Raw genomic sequence first — 27,023 nt, 5'->3', positions numbered from 1 at the left:
CGGGCAGAGGCACACAGCCCAGGACAAAAGGACGCAAAGACGGACCGACATGGCATGGCTGACTCATGAAGCGTCACGGTCACACGGCGCGCCCTGCAGGGTGACGCACCGGGTCGCACGGCCGGGCCACAGCGATCCCGCACACTGTGCAAGCAGCAGCAACAGTTTGGCTCTGGTCTGTGGTCGGCTCTGGTCTGATCTGTGGTCTGCTCTGGTCTGCATCATGTCATGTTCTATCATGGGCGTTCCGACAGGATCCTTCAAGCGCTGGACCAGTCCAGCTTAAAGTCGCTGACTTGGGTCTTGGTGTACGAAGCAAGGGCATCGAGCAGCTTGACTGGGTCTTCGTGCACAATCACCAGGCTGCGTTGCTGGGGACGAATGAAGCCCTGTTGCGGCAGCGTCGTGTCGAGTGTCAGCACCCAGGGACGATCGCGAGCGCCTCGGGACGTGATCGGCGGCGACCTACCTCTGCGACTGCGTGGTCGATCATGGCAATCAGGTGCGTATAGAAGCCGTTGGTGTTGAGGATGCCGATGGGCTTGGAGTGGATGTTGAGCTGGGACCTACGCGTTACCACAGCCTTCATCAGGACCTGATCTCTGCCCTCTTTGGTATCTGATCTGATCTCGGGTCTCAGGGCCGGATCCCCATCTTGGGTTGGCCGATTCTCCTTTTATACTACGGACTGCTTACCAGGTAATGGTCTCCAGCAGCTCTTCGAATGTGCCTATTATCGAGAGCAGGCACTCGTATGAGCCCAATCCTCCAAAAGTCTGTCCATCAAACGAGGAGGACGCATCGCACAGGACCACATCTCCGACGTCTGATCGCTCGACTCGCCTTGCTTGGAACATCAGCCCAGTCGTCCCCGCCTACCGTATCCTCCCGGGAGCGCGATAAAGGCATCGGACCGATCGGCCATCAGCTTCTTGCGCGAGTGCATGTCCTTGACCTCGATCGTTTCGCCGATCATGTTCAGCCCATTGCCGAATCGCGAGAGAGCTGTGGGGATGATCCCAAGGACTTTGCCTCCCTGGTTGGCAACCGTCTTGGCGATCGTGCCCATCAATCCAAGGTGACCGGCGCCTATCGACGATAGGAGAGAGTGCAGGCGAAGCGAGGTCAGCTACACTGGACACACAGGAGCCGGCCGACCGCTGGTATGGTCGATGGAATCAAGGCGGGCGGGGCGGCGGCATCGAGAATATGTGCCTCACCATAGACCAGGCCAATGTTGCGGCGGACGAGCTCGTTGCCGAGCTGCCGAGCACTCTCGGTGTAGACGGGCGAGACCCCGTCGGAAGAGCCGCAAAAGACGCAAATGTTGTTCATGGTGGCGCTGGATGTTTGGATTGCCAACGGGCAGAAGGGCAGAGAGCGGGAATCGGCGGCAAGAACGCGGTCGAGGTTGATCTGGACGATCGCTGGTGCCTGCGCTGCGGCTTGCGTTTCGGCCAGCGTTTCAGCCTTGTGCTTCAGCTTTCGCGGACGGCTGCAGCGCTGCACATGCACATCGCGGGACTCGAGGGCATTTCGGTCATGGTGGACAGCGCCAGCATGCACATCCAGGGATATCTGAGTGCCAGAAGCCAGAGATGACAACGGTGCTGTCCGACTGTTGTGGCAGAGACCGTGGCAGTGTATGTGGCAGTGCATGTGGCGAGCCTCGCTCTGGATGTGCTGCGGCCACGCAGTCTCTGTGCGCAGCTTGGCGCCGCACTGCGACAGCCGCGGCGCGCTCTTTCCTTTTCGGGCCGCGCGTCCGTCCATTCCCTCCGTCCCCGGCCTCTGGGGCACTTCATTCTGGGGCGCTTCCTTCTGGCCGCCATCCGCTCTCCAACTCCCCTCTGCCTCGCCTGGACTTGCGTCCGTCCAGCTCGAACCTCCATCGCATCGAGCCCTGTCCTGTTCCTCGACCGTATCTGTATCCTCTTTGTCTGCGTCGACTTTCGCTCTTCCTCCTCCTCGGCGCTGTTTCTGCTCTCTCATCTCGCTGCTACCCACAAACCCCAGCCAGGACGACCCGTTGCTCTCGCCTCTCTGTGCCTCGTCTTGGTCGTCCTTTGCCTGTTTCCAATGACCGGCTTTCATAGCGTGTACGATGACGCTTCCTCTGCAACCGGCTCCTTCACATGGCTCTACCTCTTTCTGAGCGGCCTCTTGTGGCTCATTGTCTCCCACTTTCGCTCCGAAATCACCTCGCTCAAGGCCAAGTCGCAGCAGCTCGCCGGCAAGGTCACCAAGCTCGAGACCGCACTCGACACTCTCGGCAACCAAGCCGGGCCTGCCTCCACCGATCTCGTGGCAACCCAAATCGCCGACCTGATCCGCGCTGACCACTCGCTCGACCCCCAAAGCGTGGACGAGCTCCAGCGCCGGCTCCAGAACCTCGAGTCCAAGGTCTCGCGCATTGGCTCGGTCGAAGCCGCCATCAAGGGCCTCTGCGACCGCATTGGTTCGGTCGAGGCTGCTCAGCTCAAGGCCGCCGCTGCTCAGCTCCAGCTGCTTGGGCAGATCTCCCAGTTTGAGGAGGCTGCCGCCGATATGGATCTCGACCGCACGGCCTTCCAAGCCCACCTCAGCCAGCTCACTCTCAAGTTGGATCTCGTCGACGGCAGCATCCACCAGCTCGACGACCAGGTCAGTGCTCTCGAGTCCGGCCAAATGACGGGCTCGGGTGCCCTCGTCCTCGCTGGCGAAAGTGGCAAGCAGGCCCTCGTCCAGGCCGTCGCCTCGCATATCGCCGATCCGGCAAGCCCTTGGCAGAAGCAGGCCGCCCAGTTCGAGGCCCGCTGCAGCATCTTGGACTCTCGAGTTGCTGCCATGGAAACGGCCCTCAAGTCTCTCGGCCCACAGCCCTCAGCGACAGACTTGACTGTCCGGTCCATCCTCAAGCCCGAGACCTTGCTTTCCGGCAACCTGACGCAGAACGTCGGCACCGACCTGATCATGGGGTTCCTTGGAGCACTCGCCCGCAAACCAGCCCAAAGCGATATCGCAAAGCCATCGACCTCCGCAACGCCTTCTCGCGCACCGATCAAGCACCAAGAGCCGGCCGAGACATTCGTCGTCCCCGCCACAAGCCAGCCCAGTCTGAGCCCAGCCGCCATCCTCCCAGTCGTGGCCGAGGACAGGGCTCCTGTCTTGGCTGCCACCCCGAGCGACCCTGTCGAGCAGTCAAATGCGGCCACATTGCCACCCCAACAAGCGCAAGATTTGGCTCCGGTCGTTGCTGACACACACGCAGAAGCACCTGATTCTGCAGATAATGCTTCTTTGCCTCAAGAAGCATCTGTCCCAGTCCTGTCTCTCGAAGCCGAACCCAACGGTAATCACGCTGCCGAGTCACAGCCTCCCACAGACATTGAGGACCAAGACGCGCCCGCCGACGACGAGTTGCAAGTCGATATGGCCTTTGACGAGAGCCAGCTCGAGCTGGAATCTCAGTCCGTCGACGGCACCGAGGCACCAGCCGGCAGCGACTGTCCCGAGCCCGACTGCTCCTTCTCCGATCTCTCGGTTGATCTGTCGGTGCTCGGTGAAGGCCGCGTCGAAGACGAAGCCATTGAGCTCGCGCCGGTGGACGACCGCATTCGCCGCGGGTCCGGTCTCTTTGTCGAATCGGACTCTGTTGCGGCAGTCGGGGATATGGAGACGAATGAGATTCGCGCTGACGAGCTGAGCCAGCTTGGCGGACCGGAGCAGCACCGGCAAGAGAGCCAGCGCCATCAGGATCGCTGGGATCAGATCGACGAGGACGACCAGAGTGACGTGCCCCAGGAGGAGCCGGTCGACCCTGAATCCCTCGCCATCATCCTGGAGAAGGCAAAGTGCGCCAGCCTGGAGGATCTCTCTCAAAAGACGAGTATCAGCCTCGCCCGTTGCAAGACCCTCAGGTCCATCAGCGTGCTCAGCCGGTGCCACAATCTCCGCTCGATCAATCTCACTGGCTGTGAGTCGCTCCGATCGATCGAGGCACTTCGTCCCTGCACGCAACTCAGCGATGTTGATCTATCGGACTGCAAGGCACTCTGCTCCGTCGAGCCGCTCAAGTCCCTGACAGGGCTCAGCTCCATTGCTCTGTATGGTCTATCCTCGCACCAGATTCCCGACCTCGATTCGACGCTGCACCATCTCGTCCGCTCCAACGACAACCTCAGTGTCTGGCGCTGATCGGGCAGCGCTCTGGAGAAATGTCCCTCGACTCGTTCGGATATATCGCCTTGTTCACCGTCAGCCTCTCATTCCCAGCCCATGAGGCCGCCGCTGCTGTGCCTTTACCTGTTCATCGAATTGTCCCTCTTTATCTTGTTTCCTCCTTTGTACCTATCCCTCTTTACTTTCCTTCACCAAACATTGTCAAAGACCCCTCCCCAGCTTGCTGGTATAGATCGCGGTTAAAGATTGGGCTCAGTTGCTGGTATCGATGGCTGCTTTCACCAGACGGATTGGCTTCAACTTGTGTCTGCCGCGCTCTTTCCCTATCTCTCTCTCTCCCTTTTATTTCTACACTCTCTCTCCGTCGATTGAGCTCTGATATTCCTTGTGCCAGATTGCAAAGCTTGCCCCGCCTGAGAATCTCAATCATAGACCAAGGCGGCTCTCTGCTGCTGCCTCCTCGGGAAGGATGAACACCGATACCAGCGAAAGCTCCATCCCCCAAGCATTTTCAAGCATCTGTTGCCCCTTCCCCCATCTCATAGAGCACAAAACACATCAGCCCCTTTTCGAAGGAAAGCAAAAGCAAAAGCAAAAGCAAAAGAACGAAAGAAAGTAAGAAAGAACGAAAGAACGAAAGAAAGACAGAAGAAAAAACAACTACTACAGCAACAGAGTTTTTCCTTTATCAAGTTATTTATGTTGTCGATGAAAGTGCTCGCAGCGTGGAAACAGGACCCCCTCCGCTTTTGCAATCGTTTTTTTTGTCAATGGATCCTGAATACACACATATATGTGCGCTTGAGACTAATCTAGTGGCAACTCTATCCATCGGTGGTCTCGGGTTGCGGTGCTGTTGGGATGAACTGAATTGGTTGGTGGTGATGCTGCAATCATTACCGGACATGTCTTGATCGCATGACTTGAACCGACCAAGGAGTTCAAGTACCTCGGAGCCACCTTCGACGTCAACGGCCTCCAGATGGACCGACAGATCCAGAGGATGACGGCGACAGCCCAAGTAGTGGCCCAACGGATCGCAAAGCAAGGATACACCCTCGGCAACATGACCGCCAGATCGCTGGTGCGGGTCTACAAGACCTTTGTCCGACCGACGATGGAGTATGCTCTGTCCCTCGATCTGCTCGAAGCCAAACAAGCCAAGACACTCAACCGAACCCAGATGCACTGCCTCACGGCGCTGTTCAAAGTGGTCCGAAGCACATCGTGGGGAGCCATCAGGGAAGGAGGCATGTAGCCACCTTCCAGAACGTCGATTTGTCGAGTATCAGTGATGCTAAGGGCTGGCGCACGCAAATAAAAGTGCGCTTTTGAAACAGAAAGAGTCCGCCCGCTGGGTCCGGAGCGGTATTTGCCATCCCAATAGTAAGAGAATGTCATTGATGTCATTGTCCAGGACAATCCAGTCGCGTTCGCCGTTACAATAAATTGTGAGGCCCGTCTATCTTTCTCATGTTGGCGGAGAGGTGCTGACATATCTGTCCGAAATGGAGCAATATCGGCTCGTTCCGGGCTGCCCGCACTCTCAACTGTGAAACGGAGACGGGGCGTTCCGCAGGTTATTTTCCTGTTCTCCCCACCCGAAGCATTAAAAATGGTACATCAAGTAAAGCCCCCCATGTAATTGAAAACCGGAGTTCTATCCACCATGACCACATATTCCTGGTTTGATTCAGCTCCTCTGGCTGTCGATGCTTTCGTCAAATCTAGAAGCAATGATTCGATCGTTTGTTCCAGATGCGCTGACGTCCCCAGACTCCTGATTAACGATCGTTTTGCACTTTCGGTTCGTGGCGGTGCTGGGCCTTTCAAGATTGCCCAGGATTCCGTTGGCGATATGCCCCAATTGTCCTCCGAGGTCACCGAGGGCCCCGATTCCTTGACTTTGGAATTACGAGGCTTGGCTTTGGCTTCCTTGAAGTTGTTCAAAAACGTCAGTGCTGTCTCCTTTGATCCGAACTCGAGCGTGAGCTGAGACTTGCTGTTTCGGAGCTTGACGCTTCGGGCAAGTGCTTTGCCACCTTCGGGATCTGATTCGGGGTCACAGAGCTCGCATCCACATGCCGAGAAGCGGAAGCTTGCCTGGATGGGGCCGTCGAGACTGGGATCACGAAATTCGATGATGTCCAGGGTGACAAACACCAGGACAGTCGATGACACCCAGGCACCTCCAAACTTGAGACCTTGGACGCCGCAGTCATATACGTAGGTGACAATGTCTGCAGACAACATGCCCTGACTTTGGATGCTGGAATTATCTGATGTGTGCATGGGTTTGGGGGCTCCCGACTTTTCATCTTCGCCAGGGTCAGAGCGGAGGGCGCCGATGATCCTGCCTGCAAACAGCGCTGCAGGGACAAACGACGAGATCGTGATGATCAAGCAAGCCAGGATCACGCGGCCCACGGTGAAGAGTGCTTGCGAGTCCAAGCTTCCGGAGAGAATGTAGACGATCGGAAGGCACAGCACCAACGTCAGGGAGACCATGTAGCTGCATATGCCAATGACCTTGGACTCTTGGAAGCGCTCGTGAGCACCGCGGGTGAGATAGGCAAAGGCCACACACCCGAGCATGATGGCTCCGTTGATGGCGTAGAGGACAATCTCGGGCACCACCGTGGGCGAAAACGTCGCCGTGCATACCAGCCCGTAGAAACTGCCCTCGACCTCGGCCGTGGGGCCTTCCACGGCAACCCATGCTGCACACACCACAATCTCGGCAACCAACACGACAAGCGTCGCGAGGATGAGTTTCCAGTCCGGCGTCTTGAAGACACGCATGCGTCGGTTTTCAAAGATCATGTAGATCCGCACAGACTTCATCAAGAGCATGCTGCATGCAGTTTGGCGGCAAGAAAGAGTACCAGCAGTCAGCGAGTGAGCGAGCGAGCATGCGGCTATCATCCAAGCCGACAGGCAGTGCGAGGGCTCATGAAAGAGAAGATATCTCTCGAGCTTTGGGGGGGGGATAATGATCCTCTTACGACAACAAACCTGAAGATTGAGGAGAAGGCAATGACCGGGAAGAACATCCGGCTGGAGCAAACCAAGGTGCTGGGCTCGGCGGAATAGAATAGTGCGCCGATTTGACCAAAAACTAGAACCGATACCAACAAAAGTCAGATCAAAACTCCGGGTAGTATCACGGCCTTCGCTTGAACTGATGGCGCACTTCCACCTTGAGCTCGGCTCTGGCTGTCGGGTTCCAAAAAAATGTGCGTCGACTCAACTTACGGGCCCCGACAACGATTATGTAGCAGCAATTCGGCGAAATAGCTTTGATGTTTGGCTTTTCTCGAAATACGAACAGCATGGCCAGGATGGCGGCGTTGATGAGCCCAGTGATGCTCAGGAACGCCATAATGGCAGTGTTGTAGGACTCGACGCCGTAAAAGAGGATCATGAATGGCGCGGATGGCTCAGAGCAATCCAGTTGCATGTTGTTCATGAATCAAGCATCGCAGATGCACCGAGTCACTGAGGAGTCTTGAAACGGACCATCGACGATGCAGTACCCGTGCTTGCAGGAGTTGGCCGTTATATAGGTCCCATTGGCGTCAAAGTACGGATTGCATGGAGAAGATGCATCAAAGAGCAACTTTCCGTTTTGGGTGACCAGTTTGAGTGCATCATACGCAAAGCGTCGAAAATCGGGATCCTGGAGATGCATGTACTTGTTTTGAAGATAGAAGGAGCCGGTTGAAGGCGATGCTGTCGATCGATTCGAGGGTTGCTGAAGGATGATGGCCAGACACATATATGGCGTTAGGGCCACCAGTTCACACATACTCAGATCGATCTGCCGTACAGAATCACCATAGACAGACACTTGCACAAGCCGTTCATAGTATGTCGCGGATTACCCACCGTCTCTGTCCCGTCAAAGAGCATCCAGAAGAGGAAACGAAGTGTGGCACGCATTTGAGCTTCGGCGATGCTGTAGGGCTGGGAGTCTTGCCGAAGGAGAATAAAAGACGGTTCCATGAACGGATATGCATTTGGCGTGGTGGTGTCGATGTAGGTCGAGCGAATGAATGTGTCGATGTCGCCCGAGAAGTGTCGCAGAGCCGAAACGTTTGTGGTGCTTGCTGTGGAAAGGGCATTCTGATGAGGAAATAAGAGATAGTGGGTGATCGATGTCCAGTGAGCCGACTGGCCGCTCAGGGACACATGCGTATGATTGGGGCTGCCGGTCATGCCCTCGCCAATTTATCGCTCAAGCGGTGTTGTCCGCAGATAGAGTTTCTCACGGTCGCTGGTTTATCAGTACAGCTGTTGGAAACTCACCGACATCGTGTATATGGATGGGGCAACGACATCGCCGTTGCGGTTGATGATGTTTGCGATGGCATACAGGTTCAGCCCTGAGGCGAGAGAGGCCAGGGTTGTCGAGGCCGACGGGTAGTCGACAAAGCCGATCGAGTACGGAGTGACCTGGATGCCGTCCGAGACCATTGTGTTGCTGGAGCCGTAGAATGCTGCAGTGGCCGGGCCCCATGTCGAAAGCGGGTACGACAGGGAGTTGCCCAAGTTCAGAGTTGGGTCGATGCTGTTGAGAGCATATAGAAAATTGGAGGCAATTCCAGAGGAACCGCTAATGGCGATGACCTGGATACGCGCGTTGATGGAGGTCAGTGCAGGGTTGTGCTGAACCAGCCGAGTGTCGTTCCAGTAGACAACCTTCCCGGTGAAGATATCGGCGACATTTTGCCGCGTGAGCGTAAGATTGGTGACATTCAAGTGATAGATGACGGCCACGGAGCTGAATAGGATCGGGATGTCAGGGATCGTGTCAATGCATGGCTCTGGTGGTCGCACGATTGTTGCGTGCATCCAAGAAACAGTGAGCAACCGACAGATTCCGCCCAGGAAATCAAGGAGGATGTACTTGCCCTATGACTGAGGGGACTGGGACAAACTGCCCGACAATGTTCCCAGGTCCGACAAATGTGACATTGGAGGGCACGCTATCGGACGCTGCCCAGGTCAAGTTGGTCGATCCGGCGACGAGGGCCGCACGACCCGCTCCGGAGCCGATTCCAGTGTAGGCATAGTTGAAGTATGGATCGTAGGTTGAGTAGTAGTTGGCTAGTGCCGAGTAAACCTCCGTCGGGGCATCCGCACCAACACCTAGGAGTATCGGCTCGACCAGGACCCATCCGTCTGTCGCGGTTATGCGCAGAACGAGAAGATTACTCAGGTTACTGAGCGCATAGGTAATGACAGTCGCGAAGGGGTGGATGCAGCCTGGACGGAAATTATGCAAACAGCCATACCTGCACATCGGAAGCAAAGCGATGCGGCCAAACACCAGGCCAGGAGCCACCGTGATGCGTGCGGGAGCATGATGTGTATCGCAGCGTAGTATCTGCGCCAACAAGGGTCTGATCGCTTCAGTGAGAATCACCACCAACTTTGGATGAACTGGATAGCGGCGCTCAGATCGAGACGGTGGGGAGGAGGAGCGAAAGCTAGAGGTCGACTGCCAACTCTGATAATATCCGAGGGAGTCGTCCAGACGGCAACCTAAAAAGATCCAGTGTCCCGTTTTCCAATCAACGGCGGTCCTGATGGGCAACTGGTTCAATGACGCGATGCCAAGGGCGAATATGCCAGCACGATTATGTGGCTGTCCCTTATGTGTCTGTCCCTTCATTCAAGCGATGCTGTGTCAGTTCGACAAGCATTGGCTTAGCACTGCGGCATTCATGGCAAGAAGATGTATTCGAGTGACATCAATCGATTGGGTGAGTGATTGGCACATTGGAGCGACTGTCTTCAGCCCACAAAGACAATTGACATTCAAGACTGTGGCACTGTTAGATGCTTTCCACATATTGTGCGGGGATGTGACCTACGGCTGAATTGCGCTTGAGTGTGTATATGCTATCACCTGATCTCGATTCTGCGGGATCCTCATCGAGCGAGAGCGCACACCGAGATATCAACACACATCACCGCGTGCCTCACTGCCAAGGAGGGTGGCCAAGGCCCAGAAGAGTAAATACATGTCAATTCACCTGTTGAATCACAAGGAGTCGCTCGAGTCTATTGATCCCAGCCATATCTGGTCCTCCCTTCCATCTGTCACATTCCACCAGGTCCCAGAGGAAACCGTCTGGACGATCCAAAGCCTCGATCCATCGAGATGTTATCCCAACTTCCGGGACCCATCAATGTCGCACCGGTTATCGCCATCAACGATCTCCACAAACAATTCACCATAATATCCATCACACACAGGCTTGGGGACACCCTGATCAAGCACCACAAGATGAACGGTGAGGAGTACTCCCTGGTGTTCCTCGACATCAAAGCCGCCTATGACACAGTATGGCGCGAGAGACTCTGGACCAAGCTCAAGCAGCGAAGAATGAACGGCATCGCCCTCGGCTTCCTCAAAGCCATGTTTGACCGGGTATCCATCCAAATGGCCAGCAAGGGCAGAAGATCCAAGCCAGTATGGCTCCAGAAAGGACTGATCCACGGATCGGTGCTGAGCCCACTCATGTTCAGCGCCTTCATCGACGATCTACCAGGACCGAATGGTGACCAGGACAAGAGAAGCAGCATCCAACATGGCCAAGATGGGCCAGACCCTTGGAAACCTCACGGCCAAGACCCTAACGATTGCATACCGCACGTTCCTGCGGCCGATGATGGAATACGGCCTCGCCCTCGACGCCATCCCAACGAACGAACAGAAGCGGTTCCATCGGGCACAAACCTTCTGCCTGAACTTGCTGTTCCGCACAGCCCTCTCAACATCACACGGAGCACTGAACCTCAATTGCGGATTGCCTACACAGAGTGGTGGACACACCACTTCCCATGACCAGCAAGAGAGGCAGCCCTCTCCCCACACCGAGCAGTGACAGAGCGACTGGGGCGCACAGGTTCTCGAGGCCACGACAGCGACCCCAACGAACAAAGCCGTGGATGGGCTTTGAGGAGATCCCTGAGAGGAACTCCCATGGCCAGAGAGAACGAATCCCTGAGCGGGACCTCGAGACAGTTGAATTCCTGTGGGACCTCCTGGAGGAAGTGCTCACTCGCATGGTCAGCCGTGTGGGCTGGAGAGGCGGCGAGAGCCGCAACAGGGGTGTGTGAGCGTGCTTGGAGGCTCACTGCCGGGTACCGCATGGTGCTGATGGCATGTTGTCTTGAATCAATACAACTATCGTAAACAAACAATATATCTAAGGAGTCCGATGCTAGCATGTGGGCGAGCAGACGAGGGCGACCAACGATCAAAGACAGGACGCTTTGAAGCAAAGGCGACCAGACAGCTCCAGCCGTCTCCCACCCTCCGCGAATGGAGGCAGCAGGACGAGCTGGATCGGGGTTGGAACGAGCGAATTTGGGACCGGCGGGATTGTGGCATGTAACGACACGAGGACAGCGAAGGGCATGTGTGGAAGCAATGAGCCCTTTCAATCCAAATAATCTAGAGCCCTGGTCTGTGCCAATGGGTGTGATCGCCCCAAATTTGGAGCAATTCCAGGATTCCCGTTCTGTCGGATTGAATTACGAATATGGCGCAACCAGTCCGAACTCATCAAATATTGCGTGGACGAAACAAATGAACGAGAAGTTATCCGGCCGCTGCCTTCCCCCCATACTTATGCGCCCATAACGACAGGAGGAGTAGGTGAATCGGAGGCAGGGGGAGGGAAGAGAGGCAGAAAGTCGGAGCCGCAGACCTGATCAACCTGCCGAGTTAAGTTCTGGAACTGGGCAATCGTGCTGGCAGGAGCTCTGGGATTGGCCTCGACCCACAACACGATGTCGCGAAGGCACTCGGTGCAGAGATACTTCTGGATGGTGGGGATATCCGCGGCGTTTTGCACGATCTTGAGATCGCTCATGACATCATCGTAGCAGTAGTTGCCGTTGGTATCTTTGATGCACAAGCCGATATTGGCGCACATTTGAGCACCGGTGACTGTTTGAGCCTGGATAGCAGAGGCAGCAATGAGGGCGACGAGACAAGCGAGCTTGGACTTCATCTTGGAGGTGTGACGGGGAGGGCTGGAGACGGGCGTCAAATGGAAACCTGGGTCTGCTAACCGAGAGAGTCGATGGAGATGCAAGTTGATATTGCAGAGGTCAGCCCAGATGGACCGGCAGCATGGGAACATGACAGCATGGGTTTTAGCAGAGTGGCGACAGCATGGGCAACAGAGATCACAACACCGGCGATGGTCGCAGCAACTCGAGTGACCCCGTCCTGGAGCAAAAACTGACCTGGCGACTTGAGGGCGAGGCAGGTAATGAGGTTTTCAATGCACGGCGCTGTCTCAATTTATCTTCCGGCTCTTACTCCTCGACGGATTGAGGGAGCTTTGCATCGAAGAGCAGAAAGCGATGGTGCAGACCGCAATGATCACAAAATTCCTATTTGGATGTTCTCTGCATCGTCCCCTTTCTCGCAGCACCAACCAAGCCATGTGGTGCCACCCCTGCGACTCCATGGAGCAGATCGAGACAAAATCCTCCTTGTCCAACTCCGATATTCCATGTTTATCCGGTCACCAAGGGCAATTTGAGCGCCAAGGCCGCTGTGCATGGACGGGAAGAAGCGCTCTCGCTCACCAGCACAAGGCACTCTGGTTACGGAGGGCTCTTATGATGCCCATAAACGTAGTGCTCAAATGCCACCCCGCGGTGTGCTCATCTGCCGCCCCAACCAGACCCAGCGCCTCCTCGACATCTGCGAGGCCCACAGCATCGAGAATCGATACCAGTTCTCGCCCCCGAAGTGCGAGGTGATGTTCACCGAACAGCACCCAGAGAAGGATGCCAAGGTGCACCTGTACGGCAAGGAGCTGCCAGTCGCCAAGGAGTTCCGGTACCTCGGAGCCATCGTCGACATCAACGGCTTCAGGACGGACCGCCAGATCCAGAACCTCACCCACAAGGCTAGAGGTGCCGCCGACAAGCTGGTGAAGCACGGAATGAGTCTGGGCCGATACTCGGCCAAGACGGTGACGAGGGTGTTCAAGACCTTTGTTCGGCCCATGCTCGAGTATGGACTGACCCTCGAAGTGCTCACGAAGCAGCAAGCCGTGGTACTCAGTCGAGCACAGATGCACTGTCTGACCCGACTCGTCAGAGTGGTGCGGAACACATCCTATGGAGCGATGCACCTCAGATGCGGGCTCATCACCCTGCCCAACCGCCTCAAGCAGCTGGCCCTCCAGAACCGAGCCGTCTGGGAAGACCGTCTGGACCACAACGACAAGATGGTCTCGATGGTGCTGATATTCTTGTATCCAGTCCTTCCTGCGTCGCACCGGGTTCTCTGGTGGACAATCTGCGGGATTTCAGTCGTCTCGAGTGACTCCACATCCAGAGCGTGCCAGTCCAGGCGAATATCAAGTTCAGGCGATCTACACTCCAATCCAATCACTCTGTTGCATCAGCAGTCATGTCTCTGTCCACAAGTACTCGCACCAGACGGAGGAATCACATGGAGAATCCAAGATGGCTGTGATATTGACCAGGACAGACAGTCAATTGCCGACAGGGCGACTGGGGCGACATCGGGGTATGTGGACGGGGTGAGAGTGGGACACATCGGCAAGCACTGGATATCGTGCACAGACTCCGAAGCGATAGATCAGGAATGTGTGTCAGGGAGTTGTGAGGCACCGTGCAAGTGAAGGACCATGGCTGTGCATGGGATGCACCATGAATGGCACTGCCAAACATGCAGTGACCTCCACCACCGAGCTAGTTGTGGGTGTCGGGACGGAAGATGTTGGGCCGCGGGTGCTCCTCGGGTCTCAGCGGCGACGGAGGGTTCAGAGGAGGTGGCAGATACCCGATGTGGGTCAAGTACAGCAGCCCTCGCCCGGCGATCCTCCCGGCCTGGGAACCGAGGGCCGGATAGATCGACCGGGTGTTGGTGTTGTCGACCAGGAAGGACATGCTCAGGATCAGATGCATGAGCGTCAGCATCGACGAGCCGTTGGGCAGCGACGGTCGGTAAAGCAGGGCCTTGAATCGCTCGCGGGTCTCGAACATGACGGGCCAGCCATAGGCATTGACGATCTCGAACAGTTTGGTCTCGGTGACGACGCTGCGAGGTGGGCCGAGGGACAGGATGTGTGGGATGGTGGTGTGGGTGAGTGAGTGACTGCCGAGGAATGGCACTCATCCTGCCCTCCCTGACTGCTTGCCACTCGGCTCGCTCGCTCATCTCACCTGCGCTCTGGGTCGCTGATGTGGAACACAAACTTGGGCAGGGCCACCTCGGAGGCTGCGATCGCAGCGACCACCTTGGCGACATGGTCGACTGGATTCATGGTGATGGTCACGGGGGTGGCATTGGAGGGAGCGATTCCGATGCGGATGCATCCCTTGATATACTGCCAGATGTAGTCGTCCGAGTGGCACACTGAGAGAGTGAGAGTGAGAGTGAGAGTGAGAGTGAGAGTGAGCTGAGATGAGCTGCTGCACCACCACACCACCACACCACCACACCACCACACCACCACACCACCACACCACATTGCCATATTACACCCAGTGACTCACCTCCATAGACACTGTCGCTTGCAATCAGCGATGGTCGGATGATCGTCGCAGGCACTCCCCTCGATCGTGCCTTGTTGATCAGCTGCTCAGAGACCCACTTGGTCTGTGCATACCCGCCAGAGACGTTCCAGTTGGAATACACCCTCTCCTCGAGCGGCGTCCTTGCACCCCGTGCCATGGGAATCGCTCCGACCGCCGAGATGAAGTGCAGCGGCTTCAGGTGGTGGGTCGTGGCCAGCCGCAGGGCCGTCGCCGTGCCCAGGACATTCGGCCCCTTGAGCGCCTCATAGTCGTCGAGCCAGTGCACCTCGGCGCCGCAGTGCACAACCATGTCGGTCTCCTTGCCGATCTTCTTCCATCGCTTGTTGGTCAGTCCCCACTGGTCGAGCGACAGATCGCCGCAGACACCAACGAGTCGCGGCTTGACATTGTTCACGAGGTAGTGCGTTTGCTGCGGGTTGAGGATCAGCTTCCTGGCTGTCTCAAAGATGCGGTCTATGGCAGCCTGGTCGCTCGCGGCTCGGACCAGACAGTAGATCCTGGCAGCAGGGTACTTGGCAGCCAGCTCGTACAGCAGGAACGATCCGAGGAAGCCAGTGGCCCCCGTCAGGACGATGCCGCGAGGCGACTCGGGAAAGACAAGTGGAGGGAGACCCTCGGCCGTCACACTCGCATCGTCGAGCTGGGCGGCCTCCTGGTCGAGGTCGACTGTCGGTGGCATCAGCGGGTGGTTGCCTTGGAGATCAATCACCAGCTGGGCGACATCGAGGGGCGTCAGGCCGTTCGAGAGCAGCATCATCGGCGAGATCTCGACATCGTACTCTTCCTTGATTGCCAGGGCCAGGCGGCCGACACTCAGCGAGTCAAACCCAGCTCCGCTGATGCTGTAGTTGCGGCCGTCGAGAGAGGGAATCCCGAGGAGCTGGCTGCCGAGGCTAGAGATTGCAGCCGCGATGCAAAACAGCGGGGCCTCGCTGGGGGCGAGACGGGGATACACAACGGATCCTTGGTGCAGATCGTTGTTCTCGGCGATCCACTTGATCTTCTTGAGGTCGCGCTTGCCAATCTCGGTCATGGGGATCTCGTCGAGCTGGAAGCAGTTGTGGATCGGCACCTTGGAGACGTTGACGAGTGCAAGCAGATCCTGGGTCATCCGGATGATGTCGCTGGGCTCGGTGCGGGTCGTGGGGCGGGCCTGGAGAACATACAGCATCACGATCTTCTTCTCGGAGGTCTGGACAAACGCACAGTCGGCGATGGTGTGGCTCAGGTGCTGCACGACCAGGGCCTCGAGATGGTTCAGGTCGACATAGACACCGTTGACCTTGATCTTCTGGTCGAATCTGGAGGTGTGAGAGACATGTTGAAGCAGAGTGTGGGATGGATTGGCGGAGGACCAGTGGAAGGAGGGCACAGACCACTCGGTGGGCACAGGGATATTGCACTCACCTTCCAACGACCGTAAACTCGTTCTCGCTGATCATCTCGACCCAGTCCATGGTGCAGACACGAGGCGAGCCGTCGCTGAGGAAGCCAAAGGAGGCCAGTCTGTCGTTGGGATCGGCGTTGACAAAGTCGGGGTGGTTGCGGACGGGATGGTCGGGGTCGACGGCAAAGACCAGGATCCCGCTCTTGGAGACATTTTGATCAACGATATTGCCCTCCTCGTCAAAGAGGAGACAGCGCACCCCAGGCTTGGCCAGCTTGTAGACCAACTTCTCTGGGATGGGGCTGTTGTTCGGGATCCGCATATATGAAATTGCACCAACAACTGCTGCCTGGCGAGGTGTGTTGTTTAGTGATCGTGCAATACATTGCGATGAAATGTGAACGGATGAACTGTACCTCACTCGATCCATATCCCGACTGGATCTCGGCATTTGGGAATCTCTCCCTCGTCATGTGCATGACACTCATGGGAATATGCTCGGACCCCAACGCAATACACTTTGTTTTCATCCATTTGACGGTCGGGCTCTGGGAAGCGGCGGTGCTGATGACCAACTTCATGAATGTGGGGGTCTGTGGGACGATGAGTAACTTGAGGCTAGGAACGAGATACTAAATATCCGGCTCATTCTCCTGCTACTTACCAGGTATATAAAGGAAACATCTTCAATCAGTAGTTGGGCGACGTTGTTGGCTCTCTCAACTGCGTGGAATGTTGGCTTTGGAATCCACACAGATCCTCCAAGATTCAGAACGCAAGGAAGTGAGCCGAATGTGGCCACAAAGGATGGAGCCTAAAAATAATCAATTGTCAGTATACCCAGTATTGCCCACGTATTAATGCGATATTCGATGTCAAGCATAGTTACCTGCAAAAGCCCAACGCTACTCTTCAGCATTCCAATAGAGGCTCGACCTGTGATCATTCCAGTGTGTGCAAACTTGAAACTGCAACCATCAACATCAAACACAGAAGGATTCAGTCCACGAGTGTTGATGCGGTCAATTGTGACTGTGAACAAGCATCAGGTAGACACAGAAACAGAATCCACAACATCAGAATCCACAGGATAACTCACGATTTGGGGATGCCTGTGTGAGCGACGGGGATGCAGGAAGCAGAGTTATTGATTGTACATGCATCGTCAGCACAACCTCTTGCTTCATGTCATGCCCCAAGCTGTCCACCATCCGGCATCATGCTCTGCCGTTCTTCCTGACTATTCCACGTACCAGTTGTTCCCGAGGTACACTGGATTGCCACGATATCATCGAGTGGCTCGCAGAGTTCGAGCGATGGAGCAGGGACCTCGCTGAGCATCGGGAAAGTGCCGCCGTCCACCAACGTCACTCCTATGGTGCGGCCAGGCTTGGTGTAGTGGTGAAGGATGTACTTGACCGAGTGTCTGTTGGGTGCCATGGTGGTCGAGAGTGTGTCAGTCCCGGCTTTGTCGATCGTGGGCCAGTCTCCCACTCTGTCGACTCCACCCACAATCGGACTGCCTCCTTGACTCATCGCTGCTGATGCTATACCTCGCACAGATGGCCTTGCGGACAGCCGATGGCCAGTTGAGACCAAAGTTGAGGGTTTTCCTGTCGATGGATACGTGGGTGAGCCAGCCACGGCTATTGCCTGTCATCCCTGGAGGGAGACTCACTCACAGCACATTCCACAGCCAATCCTTCTGACCCTGGACTGGTGGCAGCGACATCCACAGCCAGGACCATGCAACAGACAGATCGAATCACAGCATCTGGGCCGATACTCACTTGCCCAGCATCCACACGGCGAGCGAGAAGAACACCCAGTGCGCCTCGCCTTCGCAGAAGGTGCCGACGGCATCGTGGCCGTCGTCGTTCCAGCCAGGAAGCGCCTTGAGAGCCTGGGCGATTGAGTATGCATGTTTCCACACATCGCGGTATGAGTAGCGCACGGACTCGCCGCTCTCGTAGGTGTTGATGCAGAGGGCATCGGGCTCGTCGCGGGCCATCCGGATGAGACATTCGACAGGGTGCGCCCAAGGGTCGAAGGGGTCGGCGGGCAGAGCTGGTTCGGGCTGAACAGGTTCGGGCTCGACTGTGGACACCTCGACCATCTCGGCATCCTCCTCCATCGACTCGATGGGCTGGACCTCGATGCCGAGTATGTCGTCCGAGTCGTGGGTGCTGACGACCATGTCGGAGCCAAGTCGGCAGGGGAGACAACGGCAGCGGGATGCTGTCGGCGAGGAACAGGCACAGGCAGATGGCAAGGAGCCAAGGGGCGAGGGGCAAAGGGGCGAAAGCTGAAGGCGCCGTTGTTGTGGAGAATGTCGTGTCTGGTTCGAATCGGGTGGCCAACAAGCCGCGCCGATTCCATGGTCTGCCAGACATGCATGCCAGCGAGCTCGGATGGAAGGAGTCTCTGTGCGAGGCAGTATGCAGTCGATTGTTGTGGGAGGCTTAGCGAGCATCACAATCTCACGATCGCCATCGACGACATGCGGCCGGGATATTCTATAAAGAATGGATCTGAAGAGTCCAGGCCTCTCTGGCATCTTCGTTCTGTTTGATTTATTGTTTCTGTGTTTGCGCTCTGCACTTGCGGATCGCCACGACTCAAAGATGCACACCTCGTTCGCACATCTCAAACGTGCAGCCTAGACTGTAAACGACAGTTCCAGCTCCTTGATACTCCTCAGCTTGACCGTTCGGTCAGAGACCCAGTCGAGCTTGACTTCGTGGAGGACATCGGTCAGCAACGCCGCCCCTGGATGAGGACGATTTAGCCACACGATAAAGCAACAGATCAGTATCGGCGAAAAGAGCCTTTCCTCCTGCACCCCGGGCACTCAAAGTAACGGCACTCACCCTCTGGGGATCCCACATTAAAAGTCCGGAAACTCTTCATTTGGCTGACGGCACCAACAGAAGCCAGTGCCGCCGAGATGCCCAAGAATCCGGACGAGGGCTGCCATATCCTCACAGAACCTTCTTCGATCGAGAACGTTGCAATCATCTTGCCGTCGGGCGAATACGAAACAGCGGTCACGGGGCGAGCGTGTCCCTAAGGACCAGATAAAGTCAGACGAGGACATTGGAGTTAGTGCCGTTGTCGGCCCCCCTCCACGCACAACGGGTCAGCTTTGTGCTTGCCGTCGATGGATATGCAAGTGGCGGGGCTATGCAAGTTGGTGGCTGGATGCGATCGAGTTCTCGTCCTCCGTTTGCCCATCACCACACCGCTTGCTGGCTCTGCGCATCCATGGCATCCGCCGTACCTCCAGAATTTGAACCTTGGTGGCCGTTTTAAAGTCGTACACAACGCTGACGCCCTCGGTGGTGCCCACGGCCAGTCGCTGAGTTCCAGCGTGAAAAGAGACGTTTGGATAGGTCCTGACCAATTCTGCAAAGTTGAAGGTCACGATGGGCTGCAGAGCGTCACGCATCACTGGCTGGTTCGGATCCAGAGACTTGACCATGGCTTCGGCGATTCGAGTCAAGTGAGCATAGAGGATCGACGGTTTCTACAGGGTTGAGCGAGGTCGTGTGTGAATGTCGAACTGCCCAGACCCACAGATCAAATTCAGAGGGCAGCGTCCGACATTGCCTATGACTGGTGCTCACAAAGCAACCTTCCTTGCTCCCTCCTTTCCGCAAACACGCTTACCCTTGCGATAAACATTCCAAGCAGTTTCAGGCCAGCCGATCGCTCTTCGATGCTCTTGGAGTGGACCAAATCAAAGGTGACTGTCGATATAAACAGTGGCGTGTTTGCCGAGGCAATCTGGATTATGGCCTGTCTCGCAATCACCATGAGCGGTGTAGGTGGAGCCTGCGGTTGTGGTTGCGATTGCGGTTGCGATTGCAATTGAGCTTGCGGCTGTGACTGTTGCTGTTGTTGCTGAGGCTGAGGCTGTGGCTGAGACGACGGCCCTGATGGCGATGGAATATTCGTTGAGCTACTGTTGCCGCCGGCGAGGGTTGTTTTGAGGCTGGTCGAGGCGCTCAGGGACTTGGAGGAGCCACTTCGAACTATCGACCCGCCCGGCACCACAAGCGTGCTCTGGACAGCGCCACTAGACACGGGGCTCGGGGCAGGAGCGATCCCGAGCCCCGTCAGTGCTATGATGCCTCGGAGGACCGCCGACCCGTTGATATGGGGCTCCCACGTCGTGAAGCCGTGGCCAATGATCTCGACGGCGGCAATGCGGTACGCAATGTGGCTCTTCTGGTCGTCTCGGAGGGCAATGTCGAGCGACTCGGCAACATCCTTGCAGATCCTGTCCGATACGCAAATGCAGTAGAGATATCTCGTGAGAGTTGTGCAATCGGCGACATATGCACAGTTGTGCTGCGATTATTAGTGAAACTGTTTCTGATATCGTGGGGTTAGGAGTGGCGGTTACAATATTGGTAGACGAGACAGCCGGACGAACTGCAGAGACTGCACAAACCTCTGGGTAAATGCGTTGGGGAAATGAACGCCAAGGATCCCCATGATGATTGCGCATCGCATGTTTGTCTTTTCCTTCCTGGGGGGCGTATACGACACTGGGACTGGACAAAGGCGGTCGATGCCAGGATGCAGGGCAGGATCAGGTCAGAAAAACAGCGACAAGGTGTATGTCGGATACGTCAAGTACAATAGAATCTCGTTTCTTTCCATGCAAAGGGGAGAGGGCCGCTCCTCCCGCTCTCGTCGCAGCACCCAGCGTATATGTTTCACATTCGTCTCTGAGAACCCGAGGTTAGACTTACGATACGACTTCCAGTAGTTGATGACGGACTGGCGCTCTTCCTCGGGCATTTTGCTGAGGGCCATATTGAAAAGACTCCGAGCGGCCTGCTGAATGTCGGCTGGTGCGATCCGAAGAGTGAGTAAGGCGAGAGATTAGACATTCGACGACCTCTGATCCATTTCAGAGACGGTGTCGGATGGCGCAGAGGCATGATGGCCCATCATAGCCAGACGGATCGTGGATTCGGTGCGATGATCGACGGAATGACCGAGTCCTCACCCACGGGGTCCTGCCAGAACCGAGCGAGGTATGAGAATGAAGGAAACTTGAACCGAGATCCGATGCTGTGGGGAAGGGTTGCGCCATAGTAGGTAATAACGGCAATGGCATCTTCTTCCAGACCTGAGCGACGAGGAACGGGGGGCATGTCAGTCGTGGACACTGCCGGATCGAAGCAAGATGCGCTTCAAGGAACGATCCCATCACCGCCCCATTCCCTCTTCTTGGGGCTCTTCATAATTAATTATGGAGAGAGGCAAATGTCTGGCACGACAGCCTTCCAGCGCGCACGCAACGAGAGACCGCTGCTGTTGTGTCGGACGAGCGAGCTTGATCGAGACTCACCCTTCATCGACAAGACCGTGCGAACCAAAGATAGGATCATCAGCAGCCGCGATGCGCTGATTGTCGGTGAGACCCTCCAGTCCTGCGACGGAATACCAGAGTTTGGGGCCAAGATGGACAGGAATCCGTTCGTCCTAGCCAATTGAGAATCGGAGAGGGAGAGGCAGCGTCAGTGACAGCAGATTCTCCACCATCGCGATAGAGACTGGCGTTGCCCCGGTGAGTTGGCCAGTCGGTCAGTCGGTCGGCCAGTCGGTCGGCCAGTCGGTCGGCCAGTCGGTCGTTCGTCTTACCCTCTGAACCCAAACGCGACCGAGGGTTGGGGTGGCAAGAGGCCAAACTTGCTCACGCAAATGCCGTCGACGCCGCCCTCAAACCCCCAGGACAGCAGCGAGGAAAACACGGCCTGAAGAATACCCCAGTCCAGCGTCGTCTGACTGACGGGCTCGCTGATCGTGACTTCGGCTTCCTTTTGCGGCAGAGAGTTGGATGTGTCTTCGACGGGGGTGCGTGCGCCCGTGGGTGTAGCCGCGGACGAGGCGACACTCTCGACCATGATCTTGACCTTGTCGATCATGGGCTTGAACATTTCCGTGATTTGTTTGTTTGGAGAGGCTGCGCGGTTGGGCAACTTTTGGCCCAGATCCTCGCTCCCGGATCGCGCCGTGGCAGTCCTCGATCGGTTGTGTCGATGGATCGGGGAGCTTGGCGGGCTGAGAGTGCATTGGCTGCTGTAGATGTCGTTGGCAAGGCGCTTGACGTTCACGAGGAACACCAGGACCGGGGGCGGTGCTGAAAGCCGGCGCCAATGGCCATAAAGATGCGCTACGATCAGCATCCTGGCGTACGCCGTTGCTCACACATCCAGCCGCAGCGGCATCCGACAACTCACCCTTATCGGTGCTGTGAATCGGGAACGCGGATATGGTTTGTTTGATGCTGGCGAGTTGGTAGTCACGACCATATTTGCGACAACTGCAACGGCGAGCGAAAGGCGTTGGAAAGCACCAGGATTCAACGGCAACATGGCCAGCATTGAAGCAGCACGAAACCATGGACAGGATTCCGCTCGCAAGCATATTTGTCTCTCACAAGTGAAGAAGTGTTGCGCATCGAGGCTGAGCCGTTGCGATTATATCACATAAGCTTACCTGATGGAGCTGTCACAGCCGTCGAGAATATCATCGACAACGGGACCGCTCTCGATACGATCCAAGTGCCCAGTTTTCAGCTGCCACGTACGCACGCACGCACGCACACGGGCAGACGTCAGTCGATATTTCGATAGGGCAGGGCCATGCACCCACAACACCAGACGTGCACGCACACATAAACGCACCTGCCACACATGTATCGAGCCGTCGGTGCACTGAACAATGAAAAAGTCATCGGCAGTGCGAAAGTAAATGTTCATGATCGGATAGGGATGTCCCGAGAAGCGATAGAGGCTGGCCGGACAGCAGAGGCGCACGAAACGGGAGAGTTAGCTGATCAGCCTGAGCCGCGACACAGCAAGAGCGACAGGGCGTCCATGCGAGCCAGCCCGGGTTGGGCAGATGAGCGCCCAGTCTCAGACACACGGACAGGAGCAGTGGTCGCTGGTGGCTCAGTAAAACAAGCCCGCCATCTAGCCGCTTCATCCCTTCGCCAGCCAGATCGATGCGTACCAATACATCTCCTCAATGTCAATCACGGCGACGGAGTGGTCTTCAGATATCGAGATAATGCTGTGGTGGATATGATGCTTCGTCTCTTCCGGGACCGCCAGCAGCGTCAAGACACTCTGCGTGTGGTTCATAAAGTCGCCCAGCAATCGTCCCGTCCTGGTTGGCATGCGACCAAAACCAGCGTCAGCCAAAGCATGAGGATGGGAAGAGACGCTTTCTTCACATTCACAAGAACATGTACAGTAGACAAACACACGAGTTTTCTCCGTGGCTATGCCACTGACGCAAAACTGCAATGGCCATGTGCAACATCGCCTCGGCTCTACTTACTCGATGTCCCATGCCTTGACAGTCGAGTCCTCGCTGCCGCTGAACAGGATGTGCTTGCCTCGGGTCAGGCTCAGACTTGGAGTGTGCAGGCAGGTGATGGATCCCGTGTGTGCCTTGAGCATACGGATGCTGTGATGCTCGACCAGATCTTCGACGCTGTGGAAGAACGGCGCAGAGACCAGACAGATATGGATGTTTCCGTTGTCTACCGGCGGGGACCAGAGCCGAGCAAAATCAACAAGTTCATCGATCAGAGGCCACGACGATATCCGATGTTGGAAGAGATGCAGAATATTGCATTCTCCTTCCTGGCCAAAGCCCAACAACCACCGTCGTCGCAAGGCCCACTCTCGGCTTACTCAGTCCAACGGCGACGTATTTTTCCATGACGAGCGTGATGGAGGTGATCTCCAGCAGCGAAATGCGCTTGATGGGCCATATGGCCGAAAATCGAACGGCTGAGGGCACGGATAATAGCCCCGCACGAGATCAGTTGGACAATCTCGGTGATCCAAATCAGCCACCGGCGCTGCTCGGATCGCATGTGTCGTCCCTGCAAACCCGACACAATGCCTGTCCAAACACACGAGTTAGGAAGAGAGGGCCTTACTTCTGGGACCTCGAAACTGAATGATGCGCTCGAGTCCAGCTTTTCCGACGGCCGCGAGATAGGGGGCCTCCTGGATGCCCAAAGCCACTCTCGACCCAATGTTGCTCGCCCAAAACGGCCACACGTCAATGTCGTCGCACTTGGATCGGGTGTTGCGGAACGACAAAAGATAATGGCACGAGTTGGGGTGGTGCGGGTCCGACGGAACGAGACACATGACCGAATTGTACTCGTCGGAAGTGCCTTCAAAGGCTGCCACCAGGACCTTGGTGCTGTCGACAGGCATTGGATGGAGGATTCGAGTCAGCGGATGCGAGTCGATAGACTCATGGACAACGTGTGGCTCGTGCGCAATGCACGGTGTCAGATTGCGGGAGGGTGCACCAGAAACATGCAAGCAAGCGCCGGGCGAGAGCAGCATGACTGTTGTCCACACGGGACTCAGGGTTCCATCGGCAAGCACCGTTCGCGTCGTTCGTAGAAACGCCCACCGATGTGGTACACTGCGTCTTTGAACCGGTTCCAACAGTGGACGCCAAGCACCAGGGAGCTCGCGGCCGAGCCAACCTACTTTGTCGGTGTCTCGAGATAGTCCAGCAAGCTGTCTCTATTGACGTAGATGGTGGTGCTGCCGTCCGAGACCAGGACGATGGCATTGGGAGGAATCAGGTTGGAGGTCGTTCGGTGAATGTCCTTTTCGTTGCCAAGGTAATACACAAAGGCCTTCGAGTTCTTGGTCCAGAGCAGGATCGTCCGTGCAGACAGGAAACGAGCGCCCATCCAAAACTGTCCTGGCTGTGGACACTCAAAGTTATCGATGAACGAGAGGGCATTCTGCTTGATTCCATAGACCTGGTTGGTGCCGAACCTGGAGTAAGCTCACAGAAACAGCCGCTGAATCTGATCGGCGATGGCGGCCGGGGTCTGATGGCCGCTCCTTGGGCAAACACGGCGACGGCAGCGCTCGCGACCACTTACACAGCACGATTTTCTCTGCAGACAAAAGAGAATGTTCCGGTCGAACGGATTGATTTCGATGGAGAAGGCGGGGGCTACTGCCGAGGCATACTCGATCTTGACCTTGTTGATGGAATCGGTCTGGAATTCGCCCTTGTTCTCGTCGAACAGAATGGTGCACAGCCAGCCGTCGAACGTGATCGAGAACACCCGCTCGACTCCCTTTGTCTCTGTGGAATGTGGATGAATCGGCGAGGGGATAGTCGAATGGGGGGGGGCGATGTGATTGTTGCATCGCGGACGTTGATCCAGTGGCCAGACATTCAATAGCGAGCACCCAGCCGTTTCAAGCAATGTGCCGTTAGTGGCTGGCGATTGGATTCGAGATAATGTGGTTGCACCAGCGAATATGTGGCAAGCAAATGCGGAGAAGCCACCAAAGTCAACAGCAACGGACCAACCTGTGTAGCATGAGCAAATGGAGCTGGTCCAGTTGTCGTAGAGATTGGATGTTTTGATAATCTGGAAGCCAATGCAGGGTCACGGATGCAATCTATGCCTGCCAACAGCGCATCCATCGATGCCGTGCGGACAGTGACGACAGCGGCGCTGGGTGCTTACCTCGAGGGTATCCGTGCCGAGCACGGTAATGTCGTTGGAGCAGCCCCCGCAGAATACGACCTTGCCGGACGAAGACAGCTGCGAATCGACAAGTCCACAGGCGAGTTATTGAGTCAGTTGGAATTGGAATTGGAATTAGCGCCGTCCTGGATGCCGCGACGGGAGAGTGCACATAATGCGGGAAACCAGCGTCCAAGGCCGGCCGAGTCGATCGAATCTATCCAGCAGATGTTGGATACAACGACAGAGCCGAGAGCCTGCTGCGATGCATTGTCCGGTCCATGCTGGGCTGCTATGAGAAACACCATCCCCGTCATCTCCCAGTCGTCCACGATGCACTGCGGACAGGGAACGTACTTTGAGAGCAGTTGGGATGCCCGGGAACGCGTTGGTGTTGACGGCGAGACAGCGGCCGTCCTCCAGATCCCACATTGCTGCTTCGCTGTGAAACCCAAATGTGGACCATCAGCAAGAGATTGCGGAGAAGCCGATGTGGCGCCCAATAACTCGAATCGCATATGTGGCCGCAGTTGCAACCGAGGTGCCGGGCTCGAGGTTGATGCGGTTCCTGATGACCGGCACATGCGCTTGTCGCTTGTCGCTTGTTGGTGTGGGTGGGTGGATGGAGAGCTCGAATCCAGCATCGAGCGCATGCCCAGAGGCAATATCCGGATATGCAACACGGCACACGATATTTACCCGTCTTCTGAAGCTGTGATGGCGACGTTTTCGCGGGTGGGGACGCAGTCAATCTCGAACCGAATGAGGGTCATGGCGGCGATGGCGGATCTGTGGCCCATCAGCATGATGCGGGGACGTAGCTGGAAAAGCCGGAAGAATGGAGACGGTGAGCGCGATGGCCCCCAGGCCCGTCCTTGAAGCTCACGGAGCACGAGCATGGCGGACTCAGCAGGGAGCGCAATAATGAGACGCACTTGCGGGGTATTGGACGAGTCGATTGCGTGGAAGGTATAGAGCCACAGATAGCCCGACTCGAGAGCAGCGAGCACGGTCTGGCCATCGTCGGAGGCCAGGGCACGGGTGACGAGCGAGTTTGGAATGCTGTTCCAGATGGCCAGGGGCACGGCCAGCGACGAGGACATGGCGGGACGGACCAGTGTTGGCCGGTGTTGGCGATGGTGTTGGTGATAGCGTTGGGCCGGTGCCGGTGCTGGTGTTGGGTGTTGAGGTTGTGGTTGTGATTGTGGTTGTGGTTGTGACGGTTGTGGTTGTGGAGGACGGGATTTGAGAGCCAACCCTGGCATAGTCACGTGCAATGTCACGTGCGATGGACACGGGAAGCGTGTGCGACATGGTGCG

The 27,023-nt window shown here is 56.5% G+C and overlaps 7 protein-coding genes across 7 annotated transcripts; 1 reads left to right on the top strand and 6 right to left on the bottom strand.

Moving 5' to 3' along the window:
• Positions 1-200: 200 nt before the first annotated feature.
• Positions 201-1,375, bottom strand: BJ171DRAFT_506784 (uncharacterized protein). Its single transcript, XM_053111153.1, has 5 exons — positions 1,221-1,375; positions 880-1,089; positions 697-730; positions 470-566; positions 201-389 (listed from the first exon to the last, which is right to left on the bottom strand). The coding sequence occupies exons 1-5, from the start codon at positions 1,333-1,335 to the stop codon at positions 261-263; spliced, it is 585 nt and encodes a 194-aa protein (XP_052966334.1). The 5' UTR covers positions 1,336-1,375; the 3' UTR covers positions 201-260.
• A 482-nt stretch (positions 1,376-1,857) lies between these two features.
• On the top strand, positions 1,858-5,419 carry BJ171DRAFT_599420 (uncharacterized protein; the record flags this gene model as incomplete). Its single annotated transcript, XM_053114935.1, has 2 exons — positions 1,858-4,164; positions 5,099-5,419. Exons 1-2 carry the CDS (start codon positions 2,080-2,082, stop codon positions 5,417-5,419), a joined length of 2,406 nt encoding a protein of 801 aa, XP_052966333.1. The 5' UTR covers positions 1,858-2,079.
• A 435-nt stretch (positions 5,420-5,854) lies between these two features.
• On the bottom strand, positions 5,855-8,060 carry BJ171DRAFT_599419 (7 transmembrane sweet-taste receptor of 3 GCPR-domain-containing protein; the record flags this gene model as incomplete). The annotated part of the gene is made up of 4 exons (XM_053114934.1): positions 7,417-8,060; positions 7,177-7,279; positions 6,046-7,015; positions 5,855-5,941 (listed from the first exon to the last, which is right to left on the bottom strand). Exons 1-4 carry the CDS (start codon positions 7,628-7,630, stop codon positions 5,855-5,857), a joined length of 1,374 nt encoding a protein of 457 aa, XP_052966332.1. The 5' UTR covers positions 7,631-8,060.
• Positions 7,421-9,528, bottom strand: BJ171DRAFT_599418 (uncharacterized protein; the record flags this gene model as incomplete). Its single annotated transcript, XM_053114933.1, has 5 exons — positions 7,421-7,893; positions 8,046-8,286; positions 8,470-8,944; positions 9,102-9,345; positions 9,459-9,528. 5 exons carry the CDS (start codon positions 9,526-9,528, stop codon positions 7,634-7,636), a joined length of 1,290 nt encoding a protein of 429 aa, XP_052966331.1. The 3' UTR covers positions 7,421-7,633.
• A 2,182-nt stretch (positions 9,529-11,710) lies between these two features.
• Positions 11,711-12,275, bottom strand: BJ171DRAFT_621276 (uncharacterized protein). Its single transcript, XM_053115432.1, has one exon. The coding sequence runs from the start codon at positions 12,189-12,191 to the stop codon at positions 11,805-11,807; it is 387 nt and encodes a 128-aa protein (XP_052966330.1). The 5' UTR covers positions 12,192-12,275; the 3' UTR covers positions 11,711-11,804.
• Positions 12,276-14,233: 1,958 nt separating this feature from the next.
• On the bottom strand, positions 14,234-18,436 carry BJ171DRAFT_121770 (male sterility protein-domain-containing protein; the record flags this gene model as incomplete). The annotated part of the gene is made up of 11 exons (XM_053105562.1): positions 17,944-18,436; positions 17,707-17,766; positions 17,407-17,579; positions 17,253-17,265; positions 17,043-17,121; positions 16,818-16,967; positions 16,570-16,746; positions 16,174-16,502; positions 14,725-16,067; positions 14,392-14,584; positions 14,234-14,266 (listed from the first exon to the last, which is right to left on the bottom strand). Coding segments are annotated over exons 1-11 (2,957 nt in total), but the record flags the coding sequence as incomplete, so codon positions are not given.
• A 231-nt stretch (positions 18,437-18,667) lies between these two features.
• Positions 18,668-26,902, bottom strand: BJ171DRAFT_506741 (uncharacterized protein). Its single transcript, XM_053111152.1, has 23 exons — positions 26,639-26,902; positions 26,403-26,524; positions 26,061-26,145; positions 25,704-25,781; positions 25,544-25,604; positions 25,104-25,312; positions 24,697-24,977; positions 24,126-24,397; positions 23,875-23,973; positions 23,516-23,720; positions 23,186-23,341; positions 22,858-22,966; positions 22,670-22,749; positions 22,411-22,493; positions 21,812-22,310; positions 21,519-21,652; positions 21,174-21,296; positions 20,914-21,012; positions 20,610-20,712; positions 19,823-20,435; positions 19,434-19,679; positions 19,024-19,219; positions 18,668-18,922 (listed from the first exon to the last, which is right to left on the bottom strand). Exons 1-23 carry the CDS (start codon positions 26,804-26,806, stop codon positions 18,813-18,815), a joined length of 4,131 nt encoding a protein of 1,376 aa, XP_052966328.1. The 5' UTR covers positions 26,807-26,902; the 3' UTR covers positions 18,668-18,812.
• Positions 26,903-27,023: the final 121 nt, after the last annotated feature.

The sequence above is a fragment of the Polychytrium aggregatum genome (assembly GCF_025602895.1).
Source record: "Polychytrium aggregatum strain JEL109 chromosome Unknown BJ171scaffold_20, whole genome shotgun sequence".
Lineage (NCBI taxonomy): Eukaryota > Fungi > Chytridiomycota > Chytridiomycetes > Polychytriales > Polychytrium > Polychytrium aggregatum.
Note: the sequence above shows the minus strand (reverse complement) of the source record. Positions and strands in the feature narration are given on the sequence as shown.